At 35.5% G+C, this 14,220-nt stretch overlaps 1 protein-coding gene across 1 annotated transcript in view; it reads left to right on the forward strand.

The window, feature by feature from the left end:
• Positions 1 to 13,692, forward strand: part of LOC137658879 (ionotropic receptor 21a-like) — a 14,199-nt gene extending 507 nt beyond the window's left edge. The window contains exons 1-11 of the mRNA XM_068394003.1: positions 1 to 90; positions 3,251 to 3,399; positions 4,812 to 4,905; positions 5,512 to 5,664; positions 6,425 to 6,572; positions 7,960 to 8,111; positions 8,757 to 8,908; positions 9,329 to 9,635; positions 11,878 to 12,036; positions 12,553 to 12,696; positions 13,489 to 13,692. The exon at positions 1 to 90 is cut by the window's left edge and continues 507 nt beyond it. Coding sequence (XP_068250104.1) covers positions 1 to 90; positions 3,251 to 3,399; positions 4,812 to 4,905; positions 5,512 to 5,664; positions 6,425 to 6,572; positions 7,960 to 8,111; positions 8,757 to 8,908; positions 9,329 to 9,635; positions 11,878 to 12,036; positions 12,553 to 12,696; positions 13,489 to 13,692 — 1,752 coding nt within the window. The remainder of the gene's footprint in view (positions 91 to 3,250; positions 3,400 to 4,811; positions 4,906 to 5,511; positions 5,665 to 6,424; positions 6,573 to 7,959; positions 8,112 to 8,756; positions 8,909 to 9,328; positions 9,636 to 11,877; positions 12,037 to 12,552; positions 12,697 to 13,488) is intronic.
• Positions 13,693 to 14,220: the final 528 nt, after the last annotated feature.

Consider the following 14,220-nt stretch of genomic DNA (forward strand, 5'->3'; position numbering starts at 1 on the left):
TACGAGTGTGAACTGATAATCGCCGTAGATGGAGCTTTTCAGGGGTCTAGGATTGTAGACATTCTCATTAACGTCCCCGTTCCCAAGCAGGTAAGAAGCAATATTACTCTACTTCTGAAGTGTCAGTTTTCAAAGTTAGTCCTCAAGAGATTTTTGGAGTCCTTGTGTTGTTAGTATTTTTTTTTTTTTTTTATAATTACGTGGTCATACATTTGCAATTATCGTAAAAGTTAGCATTACTTAGATTATAGAGGAAGAACACAACGTATCTAATGGAAATAATAGTATAGGAAGACCTACTTATGGTTGTGTTCAAACTCATGATGATTTGGTTGTCTTCAAATTGATGGTAATTTGACAGGTGCCAGCAGAAGTGAGTTGAAGCTTGAATCTAAGATACCCAGATTTCAGTGAGACCGTTCACACAGAGATTCGAAGGAGCTGATTAGAATGTCCTCATTTGAATCAATGTGGATCCAATTTATTCTTCAGCCAAGTCTTTCCTGTATCTGTTAATTTGACAGGTGCCAGCAGAAGTGAGTTGAAGCTTGAATCTAAAATACCCAGATTTCAGTGAGACCGTTCACACAGATTTGAGGGAGCTGGTTAGAATGTTCTCATTGGAATCAATCTGGATCCAATTCATTCTTCAGCCAAGTCTTTCCTGTATCTGTTAATTTGACAGGTGCCAGCAGAAGTGAGTTGAAGCTTGAATCTCGGATACACAGATTTCATTGAGGCCGTTCATACAACTTCGAAAGAGCTGGTTAGAATGGCTGCATTGGAATCAATGTGGATCCAATTCATTCTTCAGCCAAGTCTTTTCTGTATCTGTTAATTTGACAGGTGCCAGTAGAAGTGAGTTGAAGCTTGAATCTAAGATACCCAGATTTCAGTGAGGCCGTTCTTACAGAGATTCGAAGGAGCTGGTTAGAATGACCTCATTGGAATCACTGTGGATCCAATTCATTTTTCAACCAATTCTTTCCTGTATCTGCCAAATCATCCCTAGTGTGGACAGATACCAAATTTAGTCAGTAAGGTTTATATGGATTAGTTTTTATTTATGAAACATTTTGTACCAAATTTGAGAAAAGACGTGAAAACTATATAAGTGGCAGTATTTTTCTTAATGAAGGCTGGAGATATTATTATTAGTAGTAGTACTAGCCAAGCTGCAACCCTAGTTGGGAAAGCAAAATTCTATAGGCCCAAGGGCTCCAACAGGGAAAGTAAATAAGGAAATGCATGTATAAATGTGTATGTTGTTTATCCTCCTCATGCATAGAACAGTCGGAGAAAAAGAAGGATTGGACTGGATTAGTAACAGGAAATTAGTAGACTTAGAGTATGCTGATGATGCTGTCCTTATTAGCAGAACACCACAGGATTTGCAATGCTTGCTTACCAGAATGCATGAAATATCACACGAGGTTGGGCTCAAGATGAATAGAAGAAAGTCAGAGATAATAAGAACAGAGTATGGAATGGAAAATGAAATATCATTGGAACTATGATCTCCAATGCAGAGTCGGGAATTAGAGTTTAGTGAAAGATGGGAAAAAATTGATTTAACGGTGATGAGGAGGTAAGAGCAGGTAAATATTTGTTGATATTCAATAGACATTTCTAAGATGATATAGAAACCTATATGTATATATATACGTATCAGTGATAGTTTGTAGGTAAAATTAGCTATCAAATAAGATTGAAATAGTGTAAAAAGACTGGCAAAGAACATACAAATGACTATATATATATATATATATATATATATATATATATATATATATATATATATATATATATATATATATATATATATATATATATATATGTATTCTTAAATTAATTGAACGACGATTTGCCCATGATGCCGAGTTGATTGTCAGACATAAAGAAAAAATATAAAGACTAGTGATTTCTATTTTTTTTTTTAGAATTAAAAGTGGTTGATGTTTGCTGATAGTACTGTGATGTAAATTATAAAGACAAATATTAACCAAGATTAGTGTAAAATTGTTGAATATAATTCAATAACATGAACAATGTAGTGGACAAGTGAAAGTATAGAGTAAATGAAGACAAGAATGTAAATGGGTCTTCGCTAAAGACTACGGTAGAGAAAGAAATTTGTCTTTGAATGCAAAAACTTATACATATGGAGGGAATATATTTTACCTAGTAATGAGTAATACATAAAAACATAAACAATGAACATACAATATGAGGATGAGGCAACAGATTACGTATGAGAGAAAATATTGGTAAGTGCAATCTATCTTACTTAGCATTTATATAGAATATAATAGCAATAAAATCCATAGGAGTTCGTACAGGAGGAAATGGATTTAGGTAGCATTGTTAATGCTAAACCCCATTCATTTTTGCGACATCACAAAAATCATATATTTTTCTTAAATTTCAGGTTTTATCACTGTTATCACCTGAAGATCTTTTGAATTTCAGGTTATACAACTGTTATCGCATGAATATCTTTTACATTTCATGTTCTACAACTGTTATTACTTGAAAATCTTTTGAATTTCAGGTTCTACAATTGTTTTTGCTAGATGATCTTTTAAATTTCAGGTTCTACAACTGTTATCGCCTCAAGATCTATTAGATTTCAGGTTCTACAACTGTTATATCCTCAAAATCTTTTAAATTTCAGGTTCTACAACTGTTATCGCCTGAAGATCTTTTAAATTTTAGGTTCTGCAACTGTTATCGCCTCAAGATCCTTTAATTTTCAGGTTCTACAACTGTTATCGCCTGAAGATCTTTTAAATTTCAGGTTCTACAACTGTTATCGCCTCAAGATCTTTTAAATTTCAGGTTCTACAACTGTTATCGCCTCAAGATCTTTTAAATTTCAGGTTCTACAACTATTATCGCCTGAAGATCTTTTAAATTTCAGGTTCTACAACTGTTATCGCCTGAAGATCTTTTAAATTTCAGGTTTCTACAACTGTTATCGCCTGGAGATCTTTTAAATTTCAGTTTCTACAACTATTATCGCCTCGAGATCTTTTAAATTTCAGGTTCTACAATTGTTATCACCTGAAGACCTTTTAAATTTCAGGTTCTACAACTGTTATTGCCTGAAGATCTTTTAAATTTCAGGTTTCTACAACTGTTATCGCCTGGAGATCTTTTAAATTTCAGTTTCTACAACTGTTATCGCCTCGAGATCTTTTAAATTTCAGGTTCTACAATTGTTATCACCTGAAGACCTTTTAAATTTCAGGTTCTACAGCTGTTATCGCCAGAAGACCTCGCCAATCGGATCCAATGGAAGTCAAAGAATTGCCAGGGGACCTTCCTCTTGATATCTGACCCGGAGCCCCTGATCCATTTTGGCAACAAATACAAGTTCCAGTGGGCCTACAATGCCAAGTAAGTTATGGATAATCATACTTATTTTTTTTTAGTGAGGCGCATTTGCACTGACTCGCAGCGGGGCCCTTTTAGCTCGGAAAAGTTTCCTGCTCTCTGATTGGTTAGAATTATCTTGTCCAATTAATCAGCGATCAGGAAGCTTTTCAGAGCTAAAAGGGCACCCCTGCGAGTCGGTGCAAATCTGCTTCAATAAAAAGAATTGACTAAAGTTGATTTTAGTAAGGAGTTGCCCCCCCCCCCCCTCCACTATTTTCATCATCTGACAATTCTGCACACACTAGTTCTTTGTCTCATTAAAGTTTTTGTAAACTGGGATGTCTTATAACATTAAAAGCTTTACAGTCACCTTGTTCCACAGAAGTAACATCGTTTCAAGATTTATATAAAGTCCAAACACACATATACAGTATATATATATATATATATATATATATATATATATATATATATATATATATATATATATATATATATATATATATATATATATATATATATATATGCTATTAGTATTCAGGTATTTTCTTAGCACCAAGGCTGATGTGATTACGTAGTCAGCATGGGCCCAAAAAAAAGACATTCATTTGTATTAATTGTTTATAATAAAATCGTCTAATACTACTTGAGTAAAACTATACTTTATGCAACAACAACAAAAAAAGACATAAGACAAGGCAGGTTATAAATGGAGGTAAAAACTCTTTATATCAAAGAAATTTTGAGGTTAATATGGAAAAAATAATAAGTGGTCACATAACGATTCTCAATTAATCATTCTAACCTTCCTTGATAAAAGGTAATTTTATTGTAGATATTTGTTTATATTGTACTGAATAAAAACAACATAAGCTTTTTCAATAAGAGTTTTACTTATATTAGGAAGTGGAGTGATAATGATTTATGTGAAGATATTCAGAAAACTAAATTTTGTACGTATTCTTTTTACACAACAGTATTATAGAGCCTAATGTCTTCTTCTTGGTCTTCTTCTATTTCATTATCATTATTCTATCCACCAAGGAGGTTATGCAATCTAGTTTGTTTCTTTATTTATTAATTTATTTGTCCCTCTCTGTGTCTATGTACAGGATTACGTAAAAATTACCTATGAATTTTGACAAAATATTCACCACAAATAATCTATAGTGAAGGATATAACATTTTCTCTCAAAGTTAAACTTACATTATCTTTCATAGACACTTAATCACACAAACGTTTGGTGTCTTATTGTGAACCTTGACATCTATACCACTTGTCCTAAATACAGCCAATACTCATTTTGGGCCCTGCATCATTCTCAACTGTAGAAAACCAAATTCTTTCACACTTTGAGGCCCACCAGTCCCCTTCACCTACGCAAAATGTCTAACTTTTCTGATTTTCTGGTAACTGAAACCTCTTCCAACAGAGTTGTGATCGTGGGACTGAATCCCCAGTCTTTGGAGATGTTTTTCCAGACAATGAAAGGAAAGAAAACTGAGCATATCATTGGTGTTGTCGTGGTGAGTATAGAATGGAATGTTCCAATTAATTAGTAGTTTTAAGGGATAGAGTAACTATTATCATTACCTTCGTTATCATTGTTATCATTTTAATCCTTATTAATATTAACAGTTAAGCTACTAGCCCAGTTTGGTAAAGCAAAATGTAGCCAACCAAGGGGCACTAATGAGATAAGTAGCCCCAGTACCTTTTTTATCATTGTTATTTTCATTTTTTATCATTATTGATATCAATAGCTAAGCTAATAGCCCAGTTTAGTAAAGCAAAATGTAGCCAACCTAGGGGCACTAATGAGATAAGCAACCCCAGTACCTTTTTTATCATTGTTATTATCATTTTTATCATTAGTAATATCAATAGCTAGGTTAATAGCCCAGTTTTGTAAAGCAAAATGTAGCCAACCAAGGGGCACTAATGAGATAAGTAGCCCCAGTACCTTATCATTGTTATTTTCATTTTTATCATTAGTAATATAAATAGCTAAGCTACTAGCTCAGTTTGGAAAAGCAAAATGCAACCAACCTAGGGTCCCTAATGAGATAAGCAGCCCAATATAAAAGAATGAATGCATAATAGTAATACTAATAATAGTTTCCCCTCAACAGGACTACAGTGGGCTAAATATTAGAATCTTCATGAACCTCCTCTTCTGGGGAAAGACTGCTAAGCAAATATCCAGATGGCTGGGTAACAGATTCACCAATGATGTGGACCTTTTTCCTGACAAGACTAGCAACCTTCAAGGGGGCGTAGTGAGGGTAGGGTAATTTTCTATCTTTTCATTAGAACTTTCATATATACATGTATATATATATATATATATATATATATATATATATATATATATATATACATATATATATATACATATACATATATACACTAAACAACAAAACAAATGCAACCGTTTCTATCTCACTGCAGGACAAAAGTATCAGACCTGTCTATGTTCATGTCTGGGGTTTGGCCAGTTTTCATCATCACGCTGGCCACTGCTGGTTAGTGATGTTAGGACACTTTAGAGGATAGAGATTATGATGGGACATCTGAAGATTCCCTCCAGTACTCTTTCATAAGTTACTTTCTGTGTTATAATATTGTTGATGATCTCCTTTTTGATGACTGTACCATGGTCAGTAAGTTGTTTCAGTTTCTCCGTTGCTCTCTGCGACAGAATTGTTCAGAATATGGAATATACATTTTCGGGATTGCATTTAAACCGAACTACTACCATAAATTTTCCAAGCTGCATATAGGTACAGGCCACTGTTTGAGGCCAATAAATAGCATGTAAGTCTGTAATGTACTTCTCTGTGTACTATCTGAGAATTTTGAAGTAGGAATGTTCCTTACACAATGCCCTTTAAGGAGTAAATTGTATAGGACGAAAAATAAAAACATATATCCTTAGAGATTCCTACCCACAAGCTTCTTACAATAACAAACCTAAACATTAATATACTAAAAGATTCTATTTACTAATTTTATTCAGTATAATAACGATAATTTGCTTTACAGGTAGTCATGTTTGACTGGCGACCCATCATGATCATAATAAAAGATTCCAAAGGGAAAGTCACAGGCCGTTACGGCAGAGATGTTGTCGTGATGAACACTCTCTCTAAGGTCTTCAACTTCACTCTAGTTTACATTGACATCGACCAGGGTAAGGTTAAGTTAATTTTTGGGGTGAATTTGCCATTTGATTTTCTCTAATATTCACCTTTTTATTTGTCGAAATATTAGACGGTTTCCTGTTGCCAGGGGAACTACTTTCTTCAACTTCTCTCTAGTTTACATTGACATCGACCAGGGTAAGGTTAGGCTAAGTTCACTTTTTGGGGTGAATTTGCCATTTGATTTTCTCAAATATTTACCTTTTTATTTGTGGAAATATTAGACCGTTTTCTGTTGCCAGGTGGACTACTTTCTTCAACTTCACTCTAGTTTACATTAACATCAACCAGGGTAAGGCTGGGCTAAGTTCATTTTTGGGGTGAATTTGCCATTTGATTTTATCTAATATTCACCTTTTTATTTGTCGAAATTGTAGACAGTTTTCTGTTGCCAGGTGGACTACTTTGTAAGTTAATGATTTTTTTTTAATAATCAATGAGTGAGAATTTATTTCATTAATAACGTTATTGATACAATAATGGACCATTATCATAAGAAAATGTCAAGAAAGCAAGTCCCAACCATAGAGATATGGACCGTCCTTGACGTTTAATGAAAGGGATGTTGAAGGAGGCGCTGACCATGGTTAAACATTGAGTAAGGTATCACAGTGTCACGGAAACGAAATATACCTATATACAATTATGTCTTGAATAAATAGAGATTATTATGATTATTATTATCATTCGACTTGCACATAAATCAAGATGGTAGAAAGCAAAAAACCCTATGAGCTCTCTAAGCAGTTTTCAAAGAAAAAAATTTCCATATGTGGAAAAGAGATGGCAACTTTATAGCAAAGGGGCATAGGTTAATATACACACCAAAACGAGAAACTTATTCCAGATAATATAAATCAAGAAAAGTAACTAAATCCATAAGAGTTATTGACAGAAATTTAAACAATGGCTAAGAAAATTTAAAATTTAGATGTCCTCTTTTCTATGATTATGAGCAATAACGTTCAAAACATTCTGAGGAAGGTTGTACACAACTCTGCATATCACGGAGCAGGTGAAGTTTAGCTAACTCAATCAATTCCTAACATAGCATTATAAAGAAACAAATCTTCTACCTTTAGATGATGTCATATGACACCCCAAACTAATCCTATCAACCAGTTATTTATTGTGTATTTTTCACATTGGAGCTAATTTATTCAATTTATAAATTAGCTTAAAAAAGAACCACTCTAGCTAGTGTGACATCATAGCACCCAAACTAATACTATCAACTAGTTATTTATTGTGTATTTTTCATTTTGGGCCTAATTCAATCAATTCATAAATTAGCTTTGAAAACAGCAGCTCTAGCTGATATGACATCATGGCACCCAAACTAATCCTATCAACTAGTTATTTATTTGATATTTTCAGATTGGGGCGTATTGTTTCCTAATGGAAGTTTCTCTGGCTTAGTTGGTTACCTAGGCAGAGATGATGGGGACGTAGGAATAGCCAATCTCTACCCTTCAGCCTTGGATGACAGGCACCTTTTCCAGGACTACAGCAGCCCGCTCACCGAAGATGTTAGTACCCTTCAGTAACTTTCTTCTTCATCTTCTTTGTCTGCATCTTTTCCCACTTTTATGTGGGGTCGATGTTTCTGGCCAGCGTTCTCCATCTACCTCCGTCCCACACTTCATCACTGGCTAATCCCTTTGATCGAAGGTCATCCTTGATACAGTCCATCCACCTTCGCTTTGGTCTCCCTCTCCTTCTCGTTCCCTGTACCTCAATTTCCATCACTCTCCTCCCAATATACTGTTCATCTCTTCTCATGACATGACCATACCACCTCAGTCTACTTTCTTGGATATCATCTGATAGTTCTCTAACTCCTGTGGTAACTTTTTTTATTATACAATATTTGTATCTCTTTATCTTTCTCCTACTTTTGCTATGAAAGAAATGGCTGTTATACATTGTCACTGGGAAAATTATCTCCTTGGACTAGTCAGTCTTTATCTGTGTCTATCTGTGTATGGGGACATGTGCATTTATATGAACTGATTACCTGTTAAATAATCCAGCGCATGTATCGAAGAAGAAACTACTGTGTGAAGAAATTTCCTAAATCTTTCCTCCTTGTTCAGGATACCCTTGGGTTATGAGGCAAGTATTTTATCATTCAAAGCAAAGGGATCCCAATAATTCCTTCGTCCTTTTCACAGAGAGTGTGCTTCCTGGCTCGCGTCGACCCGCCATTACCAAGATGGCAGAATCCAAGTTTACCTTTCCAGCAAGACACCTGGTTGGCCCTTTTCCTCGGCTTTCTGCTCGCTGGACCAGTTCTTTATGTATTAGCCCTAGCTAGTAACGCTGAGTAAGTTGATTTCAGTTTCTTCTTTGCTTGCTAGTTACAGAAAGGTGTTGAAATTGGTTTTCTCATCGGTTATTCAATAGAATTTTCAATTTCTTTAGTTCTGGCCCCTCACCGTCCTTTTGAGCTAAGGAGGGGAAGGTTTGGGGGAGCTTATTGGTCCACATGCTGAATCATCAGCAGCCACTGCTAGTAACGTTGAGTAGGATGATTTCAGTTTCTCTTCCTTTGCTTGCTAGTTACAGAAAGGTGTTGAAATTGGTTTTCTCATCTGTTTTACAATAGAATTTTAAATTTCTTTAGTTCTAGCCATTACATGAAGTATATATGTTGGCCCTATTTACATATAAATATACAAATAATATGAACACAAGCCCCCTTACAACCATTCAAACCACCTCTAACAATTTTTCCTCAATTCAGAGGCAGAGAGAACTCCCGTTTCACCACCTTAGTGGAGTCCTGCCTGGCTTCCGTTGCCATCCACTTCGAGCATCCTTTGGGGATCCTACCTAATAATCAGAGCACCCGAATCTTCACTATTTTCCTGCTTCTCTACAGCATCATCATTACGACTGGGTATAAGGCCAACCTCACTGCTTTCCTCACCGTCACTAGAGAGCCGAAGAGCATCGAAACAGCCGAGGAACTGTACAAGTCTGGCATTCCAGTGAAGAGCTTTCCTTGGTTTAGGACGGCTCTCCAGTACTCGGCTAATCCGGTTCATAGAGTAAGTGTTCCAGTTCCAGATAATCAGTGGCTTGAAGCTGTTTTCCTTTGATTTTTTCTTAGTTTACAAGTAATATCCTAAGAACTTTTCTATTGCCAGTAAAGAATCTTCAATATAAACCAGATTAATTATTTAAAATTTTGATGGCTTGAAGTGTATATGATGGTGTAAACTATACATTTGTGTGTTTTACATGTACAATCTTTTGAATATTATATATTTTTCAAGGGTTGGGATCAAAAGAGACTACCTTTTCATAATATCAGATGATCGCATCCAATACATAAGCCAAAAAATTAATAATGATTAAGCTTTGCATATAAACATACAGTTTTCATTTGCTTATGAATCTTAATATCCATAAAGGATACTTTGGCTGTTTACTTCTTGTAATGAAAAGGATTGATATAGGATATACTTTTGATACAGTAAGCCCAGCAATGGTTAGATACACTAAGATTGATATATTAGAGCAAATTATTTCTGTAATATCTTAAATTTGGTAATTTTCTTGATAATAATTTGTAGAGTCTTTTCTACGTCATCTAGTTAAGATCAGATATTTCAGGAAATGACATTAATAAATAAATTCAACAGTAAATACTACTTATACGTTTAAAAGGTTTAAAAGCCACTCATGAATGGCAGAGGCAAGAAACAGTGACAACGCCATGGAGACTGACCATATATCTATATGATCATTGCTCAAGCCCCCTCTCCTTCAAGCTAGGACCAAGGAGTAGCAAGGTAATTGCTGCTGATGACTCTGCAGGCAGACTTATATGCTTCTTTATATCCCCCCATCCTTTGCTCAGAATGATGGGGAGGTTACAGACAATACAATAAACTATCTAACTTGAGCGGGACTCAAACCCATGTCCGGAAGATTGCCAGGAAGGAATGTTTCCAATAGGCCATTGCAAGTCACACTTACTCCTAAAAATGGGGGTTCAAATTGTTCCCCTTTGTTTGTCTGTTTAACATCAGTATTGTATGGAGACAGGAGTGATGGAGGCCTAAGGATAAGACCAGCTTGTGAAGGAGGCATAGCCTAAGGATAAGACCATCTTCCGAACAACTGACATTATTGAGCAAGAGCACAGGTATTTATAACCCCCAAGGCATCACATTAGGGTGACAGTTGCTTGTGTACATTCAACGGCTTTTGTCAATAAAGTTGAGATTGGCATAAAAATGCACACTATAATAACGGTAATGAAAGTAGAGTTAAAATTAGCGTGTTAAATTGAACTGCTTTTTGACATATCATTTGGTTGGAGTCAGTTGTCGGGTACTACGTACCTAGTTGCGGACTCTCTATAGTGTCTATAACAACAAGCTTTTTGACATATCATTTGGTTGGAGTCAGTTGTCGGGTACTACGTACCCAGCTGCGGATGCTCTATAGTATCTATACCAACGAACTTTTTGACATCTCATTTGGTTGGAGTCAGATGTCAGCTACTACGTGCCCAGCTGCGGACGCTCTATAGTATCTATACCAACGAACTTTTTGACATATCATTTGGTTGGAGTCAGATGTCAGCTACTAAGTGCCCAGCTGCGGACGCTCTTTAGTATCTATACCAACGAACTTTTTGACATATCATTTGGTTGGAGTCAGATGTCAGGTATTACGTGCCCGGCTGCGGACGCTCTATAGTATCTGTACCAACGAAGAGAAGGTACTCTTCTTTATTTGTGTGTACAATGCTTGTTTTATGTGCAATACAGTACGAACCAAAAAAGGGATTCCTTCTATGCGGGAAAGTAGAGCAATACTAAACCCTGGTTAAGGATTGCAGTCTCCGAGCGTTGATGTTATTTAAAATGTCCTCTAGTAAACACATTGGCTTCCTATTAACAACGAATTCGATAAAAGTAAAAAAACTACCTTGGGGTTAAATTGACATACAGAAGGATAAAATAAATGAAGATAAACAAGACAATACACACACACCCACACACATTATATTCTTAAGAACTCTTTAGAAATGGCCTGAAAAGAATGAGGTAACCGGAAAAACTTTACAAGATTTGTTTATTTAAGCTTATCTGTGTATCTCTATACCAATTCTTCATCCACTAAGAATATTAATTCATGTCTGTCCTCTTAAAGAGCTAACTAACATTATACCTAGATTGAAATTATACTTGGATTCAATTATAAAATCTTTGGAAATACCCAGAGATGGATGAGGTAACCAGAAAATTCTGCTACACTCCCTGCTCATCTTTCCAGGCGTTGGCTGAAAACTACGTCATCCGTTATACATTCGATGAGATCAAGGATGAGATTCTGGCTGGCCAGACCATAACTATCAACAGTAGGAAGTATCTGGTGCCTTCAAGTACCCTTATAAGAACAAGGAGAGGAAAACCTTTGCTCAGATTTCTGAAGGTAAGAGCTTGGTTCTCTGTTGTAGAGTTGAAGAAACATTATCAATGCTGAGATCCGAATGATGAGGAGCAACTGTCCTTGACCTACTTACAATCATATGATGAGTTTTGTTAGGATTTAACTTCATGCCCCATAATTTGTACCATGCGCTGATTTTAGCTAAATCTCTACTAAGGGTCAGCAACCCCTAGATCTACATTCGGGAGATGGAATTGATGCAAGTAGAGTAGCATCATCTGCATTTGCAACGAGCTTCTTTTCTAGACCAAACCACATATCAGTCATATATAAACTATAGAACCTGTTCAACAGAAAAGATTTTACAGACAGCTTGAACTTTTTAACCTCCACTGATTCTACTTCTAAAGTAGGAAGATCCTCCCACAAAACTGGTCACAGCTGGAATCACTTTTCTAGAATACTGTGTAGGATTGTGGCTTACGAAGGAGAAGGCATGACTATTAGAATTAACTGCATACCTAATGCTTACTTATTATATAATTGTCTTTTCACCAGGAGTGCTTATCTTCCTACTCTGTTGGTATAGGATATGCCATGAATTTCCCTTTGAAAGAAAAATTCAACCGAGTTCTCTCCAGAATGTTCGAAAGCGGCTTGGCCAACAAATGGTTCCAACAGACGAATGAGTTTTATTGGAAGGTACAGAATTTACTAGAATAATCCTCTGTATTATTATCATGAATTAATATTTATATTATTGTTACTAAATATTTAACTCTTAACTCAACTATTATAACGTGAATAATCCTTTTGTGTTACTATCATAATATTAATGTGATTATATATAAGGGTCATATCTCGACTATTAAGTATAGAATAACTTGATTAATTCTTTTGTGTCAATATCATAAATTAAGATTTATATTAATGTTGTTATATATTGAGCTCATACCTATTCACAAATCAACTAGAAATAAGAAAATTTGGGCAAATAATAATGGTTGCAAGATATGTAATAAAAAAATCAAATGGTGAGGGACATTCATATGGGTAACCAAATATAGTTTGACTCTGTTTCATTTAGCAGAGAGAGAGAGAGAGAGAGAGAGAGAGAGAGAGAGAGAGAGAGAGGAGAGAGCGGGGGAAACTGTGTTAGGTGGTTGGTTTTAAGAAGAGTAAGTCAGAAAGATTAACCATTCTGCTTGATGTTATATCTTGACCCGTTTGAGGTTAAATATGTCATTGCAGAGAGAGAGAGAGAGAGAGAGAGAGAGAGAGATATTTGATTTAACAAGTTATTGTGTTTAATATCATACGTACATACAATGTATATGCATGCACACATATACAGCAGAACACAAATTGCGCATCCCCTAGCAGGCTTGCATCGGAAAGCTTGCCTTAAAGAGAGAGAGAGAGAGAGAGAGAGAGAGAGAGAGAGAGAGAGAGAGAGAGAGATAGAGAGAATTCTATCCATATTTCCTCTTTCAGCTGAAGAAGATGGAAGGCCTGAAGAATTATGGAGGCGACGACTGGTACGTGAGCACGGATGGGGTGATTCCTCTTGGAATGGCCCACATGCAAGGGATCTTCATCGTCTACGTCATTGGCTTCGTCATTTCCAAGTTCATCTTCCTCGTCGAGTTGTGTTATCCTCTCTGCATGACCGGCAGGTCTCGAATATGCATGTTTTAAGGATTCCCAAACGCAATAGAAAATAAGTGGCGCATAATTCAATCCAGTTCAAAACGAGGATGTGCTTCAAGTATGTTAATAATCAACATATAGCGTACGAAGGTAAATGAAATTTATATGAATATCTTAGAGAATACACAGAACAAAAGCATATCTTAAACCTAGAATACGTATATTTTAGAGAAGAGAATTCCAATATATAAGGATTTAAGAGGAGTTCATTTTAATAAGTATCAAGTACAATATGAATTTTACTTTCTAGAGATATTTATTCTTTTTATCTCTCATTTTTCCTTCTATTGATGGTTTGTTTCTTTCGTTTTGACTTAAAGAAGTCCATCAGCTTTCATGGCCATTGATGTTTTTTTTTATCTTCCTGCTATTCAGATCAATATGGTTTGATCTCTCTCTCTCTCTCTCTCTCTCTCTCTCTCTCTCTCTCTCTCTCTCTCTCTCTCTCTATTGCTTCAATCCATACAAATACTCATAATTTACATCGCTAAGGATATAACCTGAATTTTTTTATTA

The sequence above is a fragment of the Palaemon carinicauda genome, chromosome 19 (assembly GCF_036898095.1).
Source record: "Palaemon carinicauda isolate YSFRI2023 chromosome 19, ASM3689809v2, whole genome shotgun sequence".
In the NCBI taxonomy this organism is placed as follows: Eukaryota; Metazoa; Arthropoda; class Malacostraca; order Decapoda; family Palaemonidae; genus Palaemon; species Palaemon carinicauda.